Consider the following 19,379-nt stretch of genomic DNA (forward strand, 5'->3'; position numbering starts at 1 on the left):
TAAATATTTTATGTATGACTCAATAAAAATAAAATAAAAATTGAACCAACTAAACCAAATCAAAGCGCATTGGTTTGGTTTGAGTTGATTGGATTTTAGTTTTAAAAGTCAATCAAACTAAATCAAACCACATATTTTTTTTCTTGTGATCGAATAATTTTTAATGTCAAAATCGACTAAACCGCACCAGAGTCACCCCTAAATTAATCATTGCAAATACTATTTTGAAAACTATAATTAAACATAAATAAAATTATTTTTATAGAATAAGAAAATGAAAAAAAACTATATTCCTCCATTCATTTTAATTTATTGGGAAACATGACATCATCGCTCTTGTTGAGCAAGAAAATACCATCACCGTCGCCAAGCCTCAGACCCACGCATCACAATTCATAACACAGAAAAAACGAAACTGGACTCACTTTACTCTATTACGTTAGTAATCATTCAACATTCAAAGTAAAAAAAAAGAAGTTATTTTCGTGAACAACAGTGATCGAAGTGTGTAGAGAGTTTGAGAAATGGCAGTACTCCCACTAGTAAAACTAGGAACACTAGCATTGAAAACCGCTTGCAAACCCATCGCCAATAGGCTCAAAAAAGAAGCTGGATACCACCCGAAGTTCCGCAATTTCATCATCAGCATTGCACAGACCAATCACAGGTTTACCACGAGAATTCAGAGACGCATTTATAGTCAAGCTACTGATGTTGCCATTCGTCCGCTTAATGAAGAAAAGGCTGTTCAAGCTGCTGCTGATCTCCTTGGAGAATTATTCGTCTTCACTGTAATAATTATTATTAGTTTTGACGTTGTTTGTTTTTTGTTTGATTGAATGCCTTCTACCTGTTTGTGGATTTTACCCTGTGTTGAATTGTGTCTTTATTGTTGTGCAATTCATGTGCCAAATGACATTAAATTTAAGGTATGATTAGTTGGCGCTGAGATGTTTAAACTTAGACCAGGTTCTTATGCCCTTTGTGTTCCGCTTGGGAACATAAATGATTAATGAGCCAGTGAGATGAGATTTTGGATCCGTGGAGCAATTTCAGTGCGGCGGAGAGGGGGCTGACTTGTAAGATTAACACTCCAATGTCCAAGTTAGTGAGAGAACAATGAATAATGTAAGAGTGAGAATGTTTATGAATGCCTGAAATATTTCAATACTGGCCTTGCAAACGAACGACCCTGAACACTTCCTCTGTCTAGCAAAAAAGGAAAAGAAACATTTCAACCCGCGCATAACATTTCGACCCTAGACTTTATAGTTTATTATTAATTAGAATAATACTAGCTCAAATAGTTTATCATACAGGCGTCAGGTTTTGGATGATAGGTGTGAACCTGATTGATTTTGTGTCCGATTCTTCTCTTCCCGTTGTTATCTTAAACTGAATATTACATATATTCATATAAAAAAGTGATGTCAATTATTTATTGAAATTTCCAGCTATTTTGCTTCCACTTCTTGCATACAAGAATTATAGCATACTATTTATTTATCTGTACCATATCAGCTATGAAGATTTCATTTGTCATCTATGGTCTTTCTCATACATATTATAAATTCAATCTCCTTTTATTTAGGTTGCAGGAGCTGCTGTAATATTTGAGGTGCAAAGAAGTTCTAGATCAGAGGCAAGAAAGGAAGAACTACGCAGACGTGAAATACAGGTTGCCTTTTAACCAATCTCCTCTCTGTGGACTATCTTTCTATGGGGGGTGAATATTATGTAGGGATTTCATTGAAGCAAAGCAGAGTTTGTCTTCTTCGCTTGTTGCATTCTGTTAATTGGAGGGAGCAGAAACAGCTATAAGGGCCAAATTATTCTAAATCCCAAATATGTGCTCACATTTTTGTATCATTGCAGGCAATTAAGACTAGAAGTGAAGAATTGGGCATGGAAATTGAAGTTCTTGCACAAAAACTTGAAGAGCTGGAACAACTTGCTAGAGGAAGGGGACTTGCTGGAGTTCTTAACTTCAGGCAAGGCAATGCCGGTGAAGATAAAAAATCAAAATCCAATTAATTGTCTCAGATGTTAACCATTGTGCAAGATTTTGATATAATGCTTTCTAAGTATAGTCATTTGGTTTGGAAAAAAATGGAATTGATATTAGAAATGTTCTAACTTCTAAGAGAGGCATAACATATAAGAAAGTATAAAAACATATTTAAAAGATTTTCATTTTTAGATGTGGTGTGGGGCATTGAGGATTAGTCTTAAATACACCCATCCTCAAATTTGTCAATGTGCTCTTGCTAAATAGGTTATGTTTGGTTTCACATTGGGAAGGTCTCAGTTCACCTTCGGACAAAAACTACAAGAGAGTGCAACTTTCATGATAGATGCCAACCACATTTCTCAGGCCTCTGAATAATCACATTTCCCTCATCTAAAGTTTTTTTAGACAGTCACTTGCTACTCTTCACATTTGTCCAATGATTGACAGAAAATAAGTCCCTTGTAATTTTGTAATAATTGCCAGACATTATTTAAGACCTTGGCTTGGCTTATCAACCTCTGTCTTTCGAGTAAACAGCTTGAATCGAAGGACATCTTTTTGCTGCATGTTACTTGGATTTTGATTTTGTTTTTGATTTGGGTCTATTAAATATTAATTTTAACTTTGTAGTCTTGAAGGTTGAATTCAACAATGCCTCACATTCTTTCGGACAATTATCTTCTTCAATTTAATTTTCTAGTAGTATTTTTCATAATTTCTCCCTTGTATTATATTTAGCTCTAAAATGTTAGAATCTCTACGGTTGAGAAACGAGTTTTACCTGTATAATCCCTAAGATCAAAATTCTAATATGATGGCTACTAGGCACCATCCTATAAATTTTATAAGTGTCCTCGAAGTGGGAGACGAGATGAAAATGAATGTTTATTTGTTATGTGACAAACCTTTTACTCTAGATCATGTGATGTGAAGAAGCACAAGGAGAGTATTAAACTTTGATAGAGAGTAGAATTATATTATTTAAGTTAGTTTATTAGTAGTAATTTTATTATATTTTAGTTGGGTTTTTCAATTATCATTTAAGTGGACTTTTAATGTTTAGATCTTTTGTTAGATTATCCATTAGTAGGGGTGGCAAAACGGGTTAGGTCTGCCTTGTCAGCCCGTTTGACCCACCATTTTGGGCGGGCTGGACTGAGATTTTCGACTAGGTACCTTATGTTGGCCCGCCCCACCTAACCCGCTTAAAAAAGAGGGCCGAGGCGGGGCGGGTTTTGCTCGCGGGCTTTTTGTTAAACTTCTTTATTTTTTACTTAGAATTAAAACAACTTTAACTATAAAAACAACACTCTTCTCTTAGGATTATGTTGATTGAATTGTATTCTAAATTATTATACATACAAGTTGAATTATAATTGTAATGTTCTTTCAATAACTTTCTAATACATGAGTTAATTGTAAAAGTTTGAAATAAATGAACAATTGTATGTCATACATAATTATTAAGTTCTCAACACATTAGCTCACATGTTTTCTTTAGAAATAAATGTTGATTGTAAGAAAAGGAAGAATTTGATTAGTGTTTACGTGTGACAAATTTAGAATTTAACTACTAGGAAATAAGTCAATATAAGAGTCTATATGATATAAATAGTGAAAAAGTTAGGTGTTATTTTATGCACTACTATTTTTATGCATTGTGATGTATTATGCAATGTAACAACTATCACTATTTGTCTTGTGTAGATTCTTAATTGGGTTCATTTGGTAGTTAGTTTTTAAATAGGATTAGGATGATATGTATTGTTTGTTTATTTATGGGTTAATAGTAATTCACCCCCTGTAATGTTAGCGAATTTTGCTTTTCCCCCTCCCTACCTTTTGACAACGGTCTTTTCAAAAAAACCGTTGCCAAAACCTGTCTTTGGCAACAGTGAGGGGTAAACCGAAACACGCTCATATTACAGGGGGTAAACTACTATTAACCCTTTATTTATTTATTTTGATACTTTTTTTATTGTGCTTGAATTTATTTCATTTTTGTTGTAACTGATCTTTAAGACATGTTGAAGTTCTACTGTGCGTTGTTAAAAAATATCTTTTATCAACCTTCTTGGTAGTAATTAAAAAATTTGTAAATTATGTAGTAAATCAAATTGTAAAATAAAAAAAATAAAAGTTAGCGGACCGACATGTCAACCCGCCAACTCGTTAGTAAACGGGGCGAGCTTGACTTTTGAGCTCAGACACTTAAGTTGGCCTGCCCCGCTCCACTCTGCTTTTGGACGGGCTTAAATGGGGCCGGTCTAAATGGCGCGGGCCGCCCGCTTTACCACCCCTATCTATTAGTGACATTATATAATGTAGTGTCTTTGACACATTTGAGATATCAATGAATGAAATAAAAAAGTCTTTAATTTTCTTTAATTTTATTTGTCTCTTTTATTTCTCTTAGCTTTTCTTGGGTTGTTAGGGTTCTAAAGTAGCTTCCTAACAGAATTGGTGAAAAAGATGGAAGAGGAAGTTGCCAGGAGTTTTGACCACCAGCCAACAACTCCATTAACATTTCCATCAATATCTCTATTCTCCATATTCTCCTTTATTCAACTCAATTATTCACCAATTTGTTGATGTTCAATGCGTAGAAATCACAAAATATAGACAAAATCAATGTGGGGGGTTATGAACCACGCATTAGAGGAAATCCACAACTACAAAATGGAAAAGTTTATTGAGTGACTGATAATTTACAACAATTTTCTGTTTGATTGTTTGAAATAAAAAAACTCCAAGATATACTTAGGGTGTGTTTGGATTGGCGGTGAACAAAATTGATTCTAGTAAAATTGAGTTTGGTAGAATTGATTTTAGCAGAATAGAGTTTGACATAATTGATTTATGTTTGAATACATTTATGTAAAACTGAGTTGAACAATAAATTTTAGTGTAAAAATCACCCAGAATCAATTCTGGAGGTAGAAGTTACAAATTTTAGCTTCAAGTAGATTCAATTCTGGAGGCAGAATCAAATCTACTTTTGATAAAACAAACACCTCAAAATCACCTAGAATCAATTCTACACCTCTAAAATTGATTCTGAGTCTTCCAAAAGTCAATCCAAATATGCTATCAAAATTATTATATAACAAGCTATTCAAAACTCTTTTGTCAAAACTGATGTGAACTCTGTGGCTCTTATAATTCTAATAATACAATCAAATACACATACATGTAAACTAAAACCTTCCATAGGGGATACATTGACTACCAAAAATAATTTTGATACGTTCATGCGAGTCTCCAATCGATTTGAACGCATCTTCACAAAATCGATCCTTGACCATTTACAATGCTTAAGTGAGGTAAAATTTAAACCATTATCATTTAATCAATGATTGATTGCACCTCGTATAATACAAAACCCACGTGTTTTTAGAGAGAGGCAAGACTCCCTCTCTCTCTAAAAAATTTATCGTGTCCCCTCTTTCCCTTTTACCCTAGGGATTATGGTGGAGAATTTTCTTAGATCTCGTTTTGTTTTTATCCTCCTTCGCTTTTTGGGGTCTATTTCTGGAATCTTGAGAATCGTCTGGCTAGAGGTGTGCTCGCTGGTGGTGGTTGTTTCCAGAGGGGATAATGGAGAAATGGAGGAAAATTCCTCTCTCAAAAGAGGAAGAGGAATGAGTTATAGGTGAAGGATAGGAGATTTTAGGGGAAGAAATATTTCAGCAAACTCTTGCAGGAAAGCTATGAACTGATAACAACTTCAATGTTAGGGCTTTTATCAATACAATAGTGGGTGCATGTAGACTTAAAACGGTCGAGACACAAGGACTCAACAAGAACATGTTTCTGTTTAAGTTTACTACGAAGCGAGATCTGGAAAATGTGATTTAAAATGGACCATGGAGTTTTGATCAAAATCTTTTAGTTTTGGATCGAGTATTTAGGGGAAGATTAACCATCCAGATTGGACATCCATTATGGTACTTTCTAGGTTAGAATGTACGATCTCCCATTAATATTAAGGTCTAAGACAATGGTGAAGAAGATTGTTAGGGGATTTTGAAGAGATGGATTCGAGAGAGACATATAGAAATGGGTGTTTCTTAATAATCAAAATCAAGATGGATATCAAATAACCACTGATAAGAGGAACCATAGTTAGATTCAAGGAGAAAAGTCACAGAGTTCACTTCAAGTATGAAAGGCTTCCCACATTTTGCTTTGCGTGTGGACGATTGAAGCACCGGTTAAAATATCGTGAGGCGGTGAAGAATCTAAGCGATGGGGGCTATGAAGAGTTGTTTGAGCATGATCTATCTTATGGGTTGTGGCTAAGGGCTTCTCCTCGCCAAAAAGTGTTTAAGGAACCTAAGAAGAAGTAATTGAGTTCTAGTAATTGCAGCAAAAGCCTCTTTAATGCTTCTACGAGTCAAAGTAGATGCGAACAAAGCAGAAAGGAGAAAGAGGGATAGGTGAAGGTTGAGCAAGGAAATGAAACTAGCAACACACAAGCAACGAAGGTGAAATCCCACAAGGAAAAGTAAAAGATAGAGAATATTGGGGTGGAAATTGTGTCGGAATCCCTAGGTGCCGTGGTAATTACATGCCCTCAACCAACTAGACAAATACATATTGAATAAGGAGGAGGATAAAAAAGGAATACCTGGAGCAGGAAAGAAAGAGACAATTAATTGACGTGGTGTTTAATGAGGCCTCTTTAGAGGACATATGAATTGGGGAGAACAAGAGGAACAAGGATGTGATGGAAGTGGATGTGTGCACAAAAACACCAGAGGCGATGTTAGAATCCCAAAACCGCATTCAACAATGAACATCTTAAGCTGGAACTATTGGGGTTTAGGAAATCCCCATACAGTTTAAGCCTTGAAGAGGCTCACAAGAGTGGAAAATCCCTCTTTGGTCTTTCTCATGGAAACTAGACTAAAGGATTTCGAGATGTAACGTGTGCGTAAGTGCAATTTTGCATATTGCCAAGTTATGAAGTGCAATGGGAGTGAGAGAGATAGGGTAAAAGAAGTTTCTCTTATGTGGAATGAAAATATGAAGGTCAACATACTCTCATACTCTCTAAATCACATAGGTGGCTCGGTGAAGGATGAAGATGATGGAAGTCAGTGGTCCTTTGCAGGCATTTATGGTTTCCCTGAGGAGAGTAATTTAAGGAGAACAAATGGATTTGTTTTGGAGATTTTAATGACATACTAGTTGCATCAGACAAAAAAGGTGGTTTAAGTAGGACAAGTAGCCAGTTAAACTGGATTAGACAATCGGTAAATAGCTATAGTAATAGGTGAAATAAGTTGATAAAGATATTGGTTTATATATTCGATTAATGAATCGTTGCATGGTTGTGATAATGTTGTTGATATGTTGATGATGTCATGATAATGTTGTTGAGGTGCTCGTGATGTTGTTGTGATGTTGATGTGGCATGAATATGATATTAAGTTGTGAGCATTATATGTTGTTGATAAAACATGTTGGTGGATGTATTTGTGCATATTATTGATGCATGGGAATAATTATGTGGAAACACATAATCGTTGTTGTTTATGTTTCAAAGGGGAATGTAAACATGAATTATTATTGTTGGTGAGTCGTTGCATCAATTATATGTCATGCATCATTTGTGTCGTTGTTGTTGAAAGAGGCGAGTTGCAAGTCTAGAATGGTGGATCGGTAACTTGTTCCAAACTTTGAAGGGTGGGTTCGCATATCTAGAAGGGTGGATCTAGGGTCTAGAAGGGTGGACCCAGTTTGTAAGAAGAACCAAATGTTGAATTGATACCACATGCATAGGATTCATTGTTGTTGTCATGCGTCGCATAACATGAATGAAATATATGTGTGAAATATGTCTATCTGGGATAATGTTGTTACTATAGATGTCATTGATGATGATTTTGGTGTGAGAATGTGATATGTTGTTGTGCATGATTGTGTAGATGTTTTACTCTATCTTACATTGTATTCTATTATTATTGAAATGAATTCTCACCTCTTCTATTTGTTTATGTTAATTTTATGAGAGACAATGTATGCTCTCGTATTTGCTTTATGTTTTGGTGTGATAGTACTTTGAGAAGAATCACAAGTCGGTGCTTTTGATTTTGTTATGAAAACTATTATGAGATTTTAAATTGATATGTTTTAATTATGATTTCGCCGCGAAGATATCAGATGAGTTGAATGTTGTGTATGCACTCCAAGTACAAATCATATGTGTTGGATGGTGTAAACATCCTAAGTATAAATGTATGCATTAAAATATTGTGCTGCATGTTTGTTTTAATTAAGTGTTACATGATCAACAGGAGTGTATATTTCTATATGTGTAATGTCCTATGTGTAAATGTTTGTGAAAAATATCTGATTTAATTATAATTATGTGTTGGGAAATATGGTGTTACATTAGACAACACGAGATGGTCGTGTTAGCCTCTAGTTGCTTGTATGGAGGTGGGTCTTTGGGGAAAACACAACCTGTGTCATGGGACAAGGGATGATCGTGTCTGTCTCTGACTTTTTTAATACTAAAAACGGTCCTTTGTGCGGTATTTGGCCCTTTATCGTCCCGATTCACTGTACGAACTTCTTATTCTTTGAAAACATGAAAACAAAGCGAAAATGCATTAAAACAAACTTAAACTGTAAAAACACATAAGAAATGAAATAGAAAACAAACTAGAAAACACATACATTTACCTCCTATCATTAAGTTGTATAGAAGTACATAAGAGACACATGTTGGACACAATGTATAATGAGCATGTTGGTACGACATTTGGGCCTTGTGCAACAAGGCATTACTGCTGCATTTTGAAGATTCTTTGGTCAAATATTGGATCGGATTTTATTGTTATTGATTTAACATTACGGTGAAGTGATTTGTTTGACAACTGGATGAAGATTAGTTTAGATTCAAATGGATATTTAAATTTGAATTTAAATTGAAACAAATCTTACCTTGTTGGAGAGATTCAAGGAACAAATAACATCAAACATATTCTGCATCAATTTTGGGCGAAATCAAATAAAATATCCATGAAGAAAAGCCCAGAATCATTATGTTATATAAGGAGCTCTTTCCTAGCTTTGAAGACACGGATCATACATTTAAGATTAATAGAGTTCAGGGTTCAAAAGAGTCATTATTTTATGTACACCACTATACTGTAATAACTTGACATAGTAGGTTTGTCTAGTTGAATTATAAGATTCAACATCACTTACAGTTGTGATTGAGGTTGATCATTAGGGTTTAGCGATTGAAAAGTCCAAAAACTTGGGTTAATGTTTGAGAGAAAGTGAGAGGGATTCTCATTTTTAGGAGAGACCTAAATAGAAAGTCATTGTGTAGTGTTAAGAAAAAGCATATGACATCATATGCTTTGTTGTTGCTTGTAAGACTGATTGTACTAAGCTACTAATAATAAATTTCCTTTCTTAGGTTATAAGCCAACTCTTTATACGTAGGTGCATGTTGCATCGAACTGGACTACCAATTGATTGTGTTATTTATTACTTTTCTACTCCATCATCTTGTAAAGTTAATTGTGGCGGCTATGGTTTACCTTGTCGAACCAGTTGCTAGGACATCTCGTGCAACATCTATCCCAGAGGAACGTAATTTTAAATACACCTTGGAAGGTTATTTGCTTACATTTCTCTAAAGGAGGTATTGGTATGAAAATATTAAGATAATAGCTGATTTTTTTATCTCTTTGTTGAAAGTTGTTGACTATCAATAATCATTGATATTCTATGCTTAATAGTAGAAATTTCAGGCACTCAAAATCAATCATACAACATATTTCTTCTTCAATATAATATGACATGAAACATTTCTTTTTCTTTCTAGAGGAACACAGTAGATGACAAGTTAGTAATAGGAAGAAGATTGATTTATGGATTGACAATTGGTTGTGATACAAAATTAAAAATTTACACCTAGTATTACTAGTGAATGTTCACTTTATGCATACTTCTAAGATCAATTTGATTATCCAAGACATTAATCGAAACATCTCGTGACTTATACATTTTGACTCCTTAAATTAGTGAAAATATTTTGAAGATTAATTTTTTATTTGATAAAACTATTGATGATAAACCCATTTAAACATAATTCGTAAATGATGATCTATTTTTAAAACATGCCTACAATTGAATCAAGAGGGATTACATTGAACCTTATTGAACAAAATCCACTTGACAATCGTGATGTGGAAACTACATACCACTTATTTCTTAGGTGCAAATACACTTTAATTTTTTGGAATCAAATGGAGAAACATATTGGCATGAGCATTGATAGAACTAGTTACGAAAGCTTATTCAAACTTACTGGTAAAAGTTGGAGCTCTCACATTCAGAATCTGATCATGACTCTCATCATAATAGTTTTTTGGAAAATTTGGCACATAAGAAATGATATTAGGTTTTAAAATAGTAACATTGACTTTGATAAAGAATTTTTTGTATTAAATAATTAGTCTATTGACATATACTTATTTCAAGGGGCACATATACTCTTTAATTCACGAGTTTACAATTATCTAATGCTTTGACATCAAATGTCAACCTTCTCCCGCACCTAAAATCGTACGCATTAATTGATGTTTTTCTAGTCATAATTGAATTAAGTGCAACACCGATGAAGTTTCAAGAAGAAATCCTAGAATATCAACCTGTGCTGACATATTTAGGGATAATTTAGGAACACTCGTGGAAGCTTTCTCAGCTAAGATTTAAATTTAGAGAATTTCTAACTAGACCCCATGGATCTCTTATGCACCTGCGAATTAGCAAAATTGTCCTCTATAGATGCATCTCCAGAAGCCTTTTTTTTGTTTAACATTGTTTTAATGTGTAGATGCACATACGAATGCCTCCCTAGATGAATCTACAAAAGAATTTGATGTTATAATTTGCACCACACCCTTCTCCTCCTCCCCATTCTTCACTTTTCTCTTCTTCAACTTTTATACTCTCTCAACCTCAAAAATCAAACTTCTCCAAAGCTTGTTTTCTTTCTCTCGAGTTTAGTCGATAACGTCCACATCAACTATCAACACATTCTATCAAGTTCAAAACTCAATTTAGTCGGTAAGTTTTCGACTTTTCGAGTTATTTAAGAGTATTTGTAATATAGAGTTAGAATTTGATTTTTAAGTGTAGCAATGATTGGATTATTTTAGAAATATAGTTTAGAGACAATGAAGATATTGTTTGATGTGTTAAAATGACATTCAAGCCACCAAAATGAGGTTTCAACCCTCTGCAACAGTGACCCGACACCATTATTGAGTTTTGGAGATTTCAGAAACTTCCGTAGATGCATCTACGGAAGAGATGAATGTAACACCCCATAATTTCAGTTTATTAATTTAATTTGGATTTAAATTAAATAATTGGAATTTTAGTATTTTTATTGGGAATTATTTGGAAAATGATGAAATATTGGCTTTGGGCCTAGAGTGGTGGTTAGCAGAAGAGGGGGTGTTGACTAAGCAAGCCCATTATAATATTTTATTTTACTTTTCATAAAATAAGGAATTTGGGAAAAAGAGGAAGCAGAAGCAGAAACTGAGTCTGAAGAAAGGAGAACACGTGAAAGTGAGAAGAGCCAAAGGGGAAGAGATCCTTCGAAGTTTCGACTCTGAGGTAAGGGGGGATTCTTCGGGTTAGTATTCCTTATGTGATTGTAGGTAGTATGATTGATTAGGATTGTTATCTAGTTCAATCGTACGTGTCGGGTTTGGGATTTATGTTAGGTTTTGATGAATTGTATGAATTACATGGTTTTGTTGATATTCATATTATATGATGTTAATACATGTCAATAACTTGTTTGGAATGTGTAATTGTGTGAAAAACAATGATATTTGTGTGCTATGTTCGTATGTACCTGAAATTGGGGTTATGGAATAGGGCAAAAGCTGTCAAAATGGTGATTTTTGCTGTGCAGGTACGTAGGAACCGGTTCCCATGTGGGACGAACCGGTTCCCCCTTGTAAAAACAGAGAAATATGGGTTCTGGGTAGCTGGGAACCGGTTCCCATGTAGGGACAACCCGGTTCCCCATAGTAAAAACCAGAGACGAGACTTTGAAGCTGCCAGGAACCGGTTCCCACGTAGGGACAACCCCGTTCCTGCAGCACTTTTTCTAAAAATGTTTTATCTTTGAAAACTCATAACTTTTGATCTGAGTATCCGATTTATGTGCCGTTTTGGGCGTTGCGAAGCTAATGAGATGCTTTATCTGATGAATTGATAAAATGGGCAATAGCCAACTTTACTTTTTAAACTCGATTTAATTATTAATGAATTGAAAGATAGTATATGTATATGTGCTTATATATATGACTATTGATGCATGTTCTGTATTGGTGATGAGATTGTGATATTCATTGGGTGATGTTGGTTTATAACATGTCGTAAATGAATACATGTTTTGTGATTATGTTGTTGGGTTGTTTGATAATTGGTTACATTGTGTGCAATGAGGTTAGATGTAACGATGCATGAACGTGGTGATGATTGATGATTTATGAATGTTAATATACTGTTAATATTAACATGTGAACTGTGGTGAATCTATGTGTGATATGTTTGTATGAATGCTAAGAATATATACATGCTTATTGGTGATGATTTGGTGATGATAATGAGACGATGTGTTACATCGGATTGGTGATGTTGTAAGCATGTTATATGTTGCATTCATTGGCATACATTTTTGGTGATGGATCCCGGTGATGAAAGTGGATCAAAATGGTGAGCATGATTCCCAGTGTGTGGAATCGGTGCTGGATAAAATGGTGAGCATGATTCCCAGTGTGTGGAATCGGTGCTGGATATTTTGGTGAGCATGATTCCCAGTGTGTGGAATCGGTGCTGGATATTTGGTGAGCATGATTCCCTGTGTGTGGAATCGGTGCTGGTTAAACTGTATCTCAGTGATGAGGATATCAGTTGGATGGGTATATCCCATGTATGGTACCACATGCATAGTGTCAGTTTAATCATATGCATTGGTTATAACATGATTGGATGGAATTCAGTGTTATGCCTTGGTGTGTTTATATGATTGATGTATTAAGAATATGTTGTTAATATAACTTGATCATTGGTATAACTGATGAGTTGTGGGCCGATGGCCAATATTGTTGGATTGATGTTTACTTGTTGTAATAATTCTGTTTATATGTATGATTGAGTGGATGATAATTACTATGAGATTTTATTGCTTATGATTGCATAATGCTTATTAATTCGAATGAAACTCACCCTTACTTTGATGATTTCAGATTAAGGATGTAGCGGCGTCTTGATTGGGTGAAGATAGCTTATAGGCTAGCCCTTAGTTCGTGTCGAGTCATGCTCTGATCGTAACACTGGGGAACGCTAGTTTAGAGACGAATTATTATGTCGGTCTTTGTTGTTTATAATTGTATTAGAGAACTTGCATGAATGATGATGAATATGCAATGTTATGAATTATAATCCGCTGTGTTGAACATGAATTGTATTTATGTTAAATGGTTCCTCGTGTGGCATGACAAATGACTATGGTATTTTATGTTAAAGAAGTTGTGACATCCTTGTATTTCATGTTTACTCTGATTATTATTGTATTTTCCGCGGGGTTTAGAAGGGTGTTACAATAGTGGTATCAGAGCATAGTCGGTCCTTGTGACCAGAGTCTTGTTGTTAATTCCTGTCGGTATGCGACATGTGTGAGAAACACTGTCGGTACCCAGTGTGTTCTAACGGTTTGCTTGCAGAAGTGGGATTGAAAGTAGTGGGGGAGAAGTCATGCTTCTCGGATATGTCTCAGATGCAAGATGTTAGAGAGATGAGTGGGGCAGTAGTACAAGAGTGTGGAGTTATTGTTTTCTGAAGTGAAGGTGACATGGGCTGAAGATTGTGGTTGTTATTCAGTCGGAGTGTCTCGGAGTAGATGATGGTTATTTATGAGAAATGGAATTTGGAAGTTGTGATGCTTCAAGTGCTACTGACGTACTGCGATGTTGTTGTATGAGTAGCCCTATGTGAAAGGTCGCCGTTGAAGCAGTGATTAAAGGAAGTATTGTCGTAGACCTTGTCGTAGGATTACTAGTAAGTAATTGAGATGATAGTAGAGGTTATCGATGTTGTTGAGAAAGTTTCGAAGTGCAAGTAATGCAAAGAGACGAATATGAACCCAAGGATAAGAAGGTTGATGATGGCGTACATGAATTTGGTTTCAGGATGTTGCAGAAATCGAACTTCAGCGATGAAATGTGTTGTTTAAGTTATAAGAAGTTTGGAAGCGAAGAGATGTGATAAGATGATGTTAATAATGATATTAATTTGAAGAGGATGAGTTTTGGAGCAGAATTTTCGTAAGCAAATCGCAGGAAGATTGCTGAATCGTTATGAAATTTCGAAAATTCATAACTGGAGTTCTGGACATCCGATTTGAGTTCCGTTTGAAGCGTCGGAAAGCTAACGAGATGAACTTTGTTATAAAAATAGTTGCAGTAGCTGTAACATATTTAATTGTGTCAGAATGATGTTAGAAAGAGGTGAAGTTACGGTTACACTTGTCCTTAGAACTAGATTGTTCGTTGGTGCGGCATGGGATGTCAGTGTCAGAGTTAAACAGAATAAAGGAATAATGAGGAGGCTTGTTGAGAAGCAATCTTAGAGATTAAATGTGCCAATTGAGAAGTTTTAGAGGCGTGGTATAGAGTTTTGTTGCATGGTGTCGGTATTGTATCTTGAGTAACGATTGGGAACATACATGTTTTGAGCTCTGAGTGTCGGATTAATGTACCGTTTGAACCCATGAAGATGAGAGATTATGCTATACCTTATGGAAGAGTTATAAATACCCTAGAGTGGTCCTATGAGGAGATATTATGATGTTGGATAAAGAGGCCTAGACCAGTGTTGAAATAGGAATGCTTATTACCGCGATTGTTCGGAACGAAGTCGAGTAGAATATGTCGTTGATGAATAAGATGATAAGGATGATTTAAGTATTAATGGAATTGGGTGATGAGGAATCAGTAGAAAAAGTGAAATAGACTTTGGAATCATTTGAGGTATATTGTGATGCGTTGTTGATGGTGTATTGATGTAAAACCAGTAAGTAGTAACTTATGCGGCGGGACGATTGAAAGCGGAGGAAAGGAATTATCTGACTCATGATTTAGAATTGACAGCCATGGTTTTGTTTTGATGTTGCAGTGACATTATTTGTATGGTTCGAGGTTGCCTCTAAAAATATCGATGCTGATGGTGAAAGAGTTGGATTTAATTGAACAATTCAGAGGATTAAGTTTGGTATGTGAAAGTGCTCCTAATAATGTTAGATTGGGTATACTGAAACTGACTAATGGCATTCCGACGAGATTAGAGGAAATCGGAAAGCTGATGTTGAGTTGATCGATAAGTCTACTTTGGATTACCAAAGTAAAGATGACGGGTTCAGAATCGGAGAGGATGGTATAATGAGGTTGGTGGTCGCTATTGTGTTCCGCGTGTTACCGAGTTGAGAAAGAATATTCTAGAAGAAGGACAACATAGAGAATTAGACAATGTTAACGAGTTGAGTACAAACTCAGAAAGGACACTATTATGTAGTAACGACTGTTTATGCTTAAATATGGTTGTCGGCTATCTATTGACAAATTGAGGACTTGATCACCCTTAATCTCTTGTTGATAATAGGCGGAATCATATAGATGGTATAAGATTGCTTGTTACCTTAATGGTATAAGATGTGATGAATGCTGAGATGTGAGAATAACCACTCACCATATTGTGAGAACTTATGAGGAAGTGAATATGAAGGGGTGCAAAGCATTGGACGGTGACTTAAGACGAGTAGTCGAAGTCGTACAGCGAAAGTATGATGTAGAGTGGCGTTATGAGTGCTACTCGTGAGCAGTGAGGAATTAATATGTTGGAATCCTACATGGAGAATATGTGTTTATCTATATGTTGGGTTTAGAATCTCGTGGAAGTAATGATGTCGTGCCAAAGGATTATGACCTTTTGAATAATTTCCGAGATGATGGATATCCTATTACGGTTGTACGTAGTTAACGAGTAGGTATTCGGAGAAGTTAAGAAGAAGAATTGATATTACATGATGCTATAATAATCTTGTGATGTTGTATGGTATTGTGTGGATTTCTAATTGAAATGAAGGATTATACTCTACGAAGGACGAAGTGGATTTCATTCTTGGTGAAGAGTGGGACTCTGTTGAGCTATCTTGTAAGCAATGGTATATTGAGGATGATGAGCTATGTAATTATAACTACTGATGTGCACTCATTTCCATAGTTGGAATGTTTAATAGATGAAGTAAATCAGGAATTTGTTTTTTGAGTGCGAGTAAGTATTGACGAGTGGTGAGTTAGAACCATGGATGGTAAAGAATGATTCTTGAACGAATGAGTAAAGAGGGCCAGAGTTGGGTATAACCTAGAAGTCTAATTGATAATGATGGTTGCAATGAGTAATCAGGATAGTGCAGCAAAAGCAGAATGTAGCGTGTTGGGTAATTCTGGTGTAACCTAAGAGAAGCCAGATAATTGGAATACAATGGTATAGGAATATGAGTATTGAGTTCTTGAAGGAAGCAGTTGGTAAAGAGTGTAAGTATTACTTTATCGCTCAATTGGAAGAGTGTGCCTAAGGTTAGTACATGGGTAAATGGAATCCATTACTACAGTGTTGATCAGTTGTGATCATACCATGGATTGTGTAATTGTATTATTCAGTTATTGAGTGTATTGTATGGATCACACCTCGAAGTTTCATTGTTGTAACCGTTGGAGTTATAGCAAGTGGTACACCTGGAGATGGTCAAATGCAACGTAAGAACTGAATTGAATGCATGAGATATGCTTGTGTTGGTTATGTCAGATGAATTTTGAGACTCGACTAAGAAGGTGTTAACGGAGAATGGGAGAGTCAAATGAAGTACTCCTATCCCGAGACTTTTCGTCTAAGGTATGTTTTCGAGGACGAAAACTCTTTTAGTGGGGGAGAGTTGTAACACCCCATAATTTCAGTTTATTAATTTAATTTGGATTTAAATTAAATAATTGGAATTTTAGTATTTTTATTGGGAATTATTTGGAAAATGATGAAATATTGGCTTTGGGCCTAGAGTGGTGGTTAGCAGAAGAGGGGGTGTTGACTAAGCAAGCCCATTATAATATTTTATTTTACTTTTCATAAAATAAGGAATTTGGGAAAAAGAGGAAGCAGAAGCAGAAACTGAGTCTGAAGAAAGGAGAACACGTGAAAGTGAGAAGAGCCAAAGGGGAAGAGATCCTTCGAAGTTTCGACTCTGAGGTAAGGGGGGATTCTTCGGGTTAGTATTCCTTATGTGATTGTAGGTAGTATGATTGATTAGGATTGTTATCTAGTTCAATCGTACGTGTCGGGTTTGGGATTTATGTTAGGTTTTGATGAATTGTATGAATTACATGGTTTTGTTGATATTCATATTATATGATGTTAATACATGTCAATAACTTGTTTGGAATGTGTAATTGTGTGAAAAACAATGATATTTGTGTGCTATGTTCGTATGTACCTGAAATTGGGGTTATGGAATAGGGCAAAAGCTGTCAAAATGGTGATTTTTGCTGTGCAGGTACGTAGGAACCGGTTCCCATGTGGGACGAACCGGTTCCCCCTTGTAAAAACAGAGAAATATGGGTTCTGGGTAGCTGGGAACCGGTTCCCATGTAGGGACAACCCGGTTCCCCATAGTAAAAACCAGAGACGAGACTTTGAAGCTGCCAGGAACCGGTTCCCACGTAGGGACAACCCCGTTCCTGCAGCACTTTTTCTAAAAATGTTTTATCTTTGAAAACTCATAACTTTTGATCTGAGTATCCGATTTATGTGCCGTTTTGGGCGTTGCGAAGCTAATGAGATGCTTTATCTGATGAATTGATAAAATGGGCAATAGCCAACTTTACTTTTTAAACTCGATTTAATTATTAATGAATTGAAAGATAGTATATGTATATGTGCTTATATATATGACTATTGATGCATGTTCTGTATTGGTGATGAGATTGTGATATTCATTGGGTGATGTTGGTTTATAACATGTCGTAAATGAATACATGTTTTGTGATTATGTTGTTGGGTTGTTTGATAATTGGTTACATTGTGTGCAATGAGGTTAGATGTAACGATGCATGAACGTGGTGATGATTGATGATTTATGAATGTTAATATACTGTTAATATTAACATGTGAACTGTGGTGAATCTATGTGTGATATGTTTGTATGAATGCTAAGAATATATACATGCTTATTGGTGATGATTTGGTGATGATAATGAGACGATGTGTTACATCGGATTGGTGATGTTGTAAGCATGTTATATGTTGCATTCATTGGCATACATTTTTGGTGATGGATCCCGGTGATGAAAGTGGATCAAAATGGTGAGCATGATTCCCAGTGTGTGGAATCGGTGCTGGATAAAATGGTGAGCATGATTCCCAGTGTGTGGAATCGGTGCTGGATATTTTGGTGAGCATGATTCCCAGTGTGTGGAATCGGTGCTGGATATTTGGTGAGCATGATTCCCTGTGTGTGGAATCGGTGCTGGTTAAACTGTATCTCAGTGATGAGGATATCAGTTGGATGGGTATATCCCATGTATGGTACCACATGCATAGTGTCAGTTTAATCATATGCATTGGTTATAACATGATTGGATGGAATTCAGTGTTATGCCTTGGTGTGTTTATATGATTGATGTATTAAGAATATGTTGTTAATATAACTTGATCATTGGTATAATTGATGAGTTGTGGGCCGATGGCCAATATTGTTGGATTGATGTTTACTTGTTGTAATAATTCTGTTTATATGTATGATTGAGTGGATGATAATTACTATGAGATTTTATTGCTTATGATTGCATAATGCTTATTAATTCGAATGAAACTCACCCTTACTTTGATGATTTCAGATTAAGGATGTAGCGGCGTCTTGATTGGGTGAAGATAGCTTATAGGCTAGCCCTTAGTTCGTGTCGAGTCATGCTCTGATCGTAACACTGGGGAACGCTAGTTTAGAGACGAATTATTATGTCGGTCTTTGTTGTTTATAATTGTATTAGAGAACTTGCATGAATGATGATGAATATGCAATGTTATGAATTATAATCCGCTGTGTTGAACATGAATTGTATTTATGTTAAATGGTTCCTCGTGTGGCATGACAAATGACTATGGTATTTTATGTTAAAGAAGTTGTGACATCCTTGTATTTCATGTTTACTCTGATTATTATTGTATTTTCCGCGGGGTTTAGAAGGGTGTTACAATAGTGGTATCAGAG

The 19,379-nt window shown here is 35.5% G+C and overlaps 1 protein-coding gene across 1 annotated transcript; it reads left to right on the top strand.

Moving 5' to 3' along the window:
• The first annotated feature begins 328 nt into the window (after positions 1-328).
• Positions 329-2,856, top strand: LOC131629470 (OPA3-like protein). The gene is made up of 3 exons (XM_058900257.1): positions 329-791; positions 1,592-1,678; positions 1,876-2,856. The coding sequence occupies exons 1-3, from the start codon at positions 525-527 to the stop codon at positions 2,032-2,034; spliced, it is 513 nt and encodes a 170-aa protein (XP_058756240.1). The 5' UTR covers positions 329-524; the 3' UTR covers positions 2,035-2,856.
• Positions 2,857-19,379: the final 16,523 nt, after the last annotated feature.

Source organism: Vicia villosa, unplaced genomic scaffold (assembly GCF_029867415.1).
Source record: "Vicia villosa cultivar HV-30 ecotype Madison, WI unplaced genomic scaffold, Vvil1.0 ctg.000567F_1_1, whole genome shotgun sequence".
Lineage (NCBI taxonomy): Eukaryota > Viridiplantae > Streptophyta > Magnoliopsida > Fabales > Fabaceae > Vicia > Vicia villosa.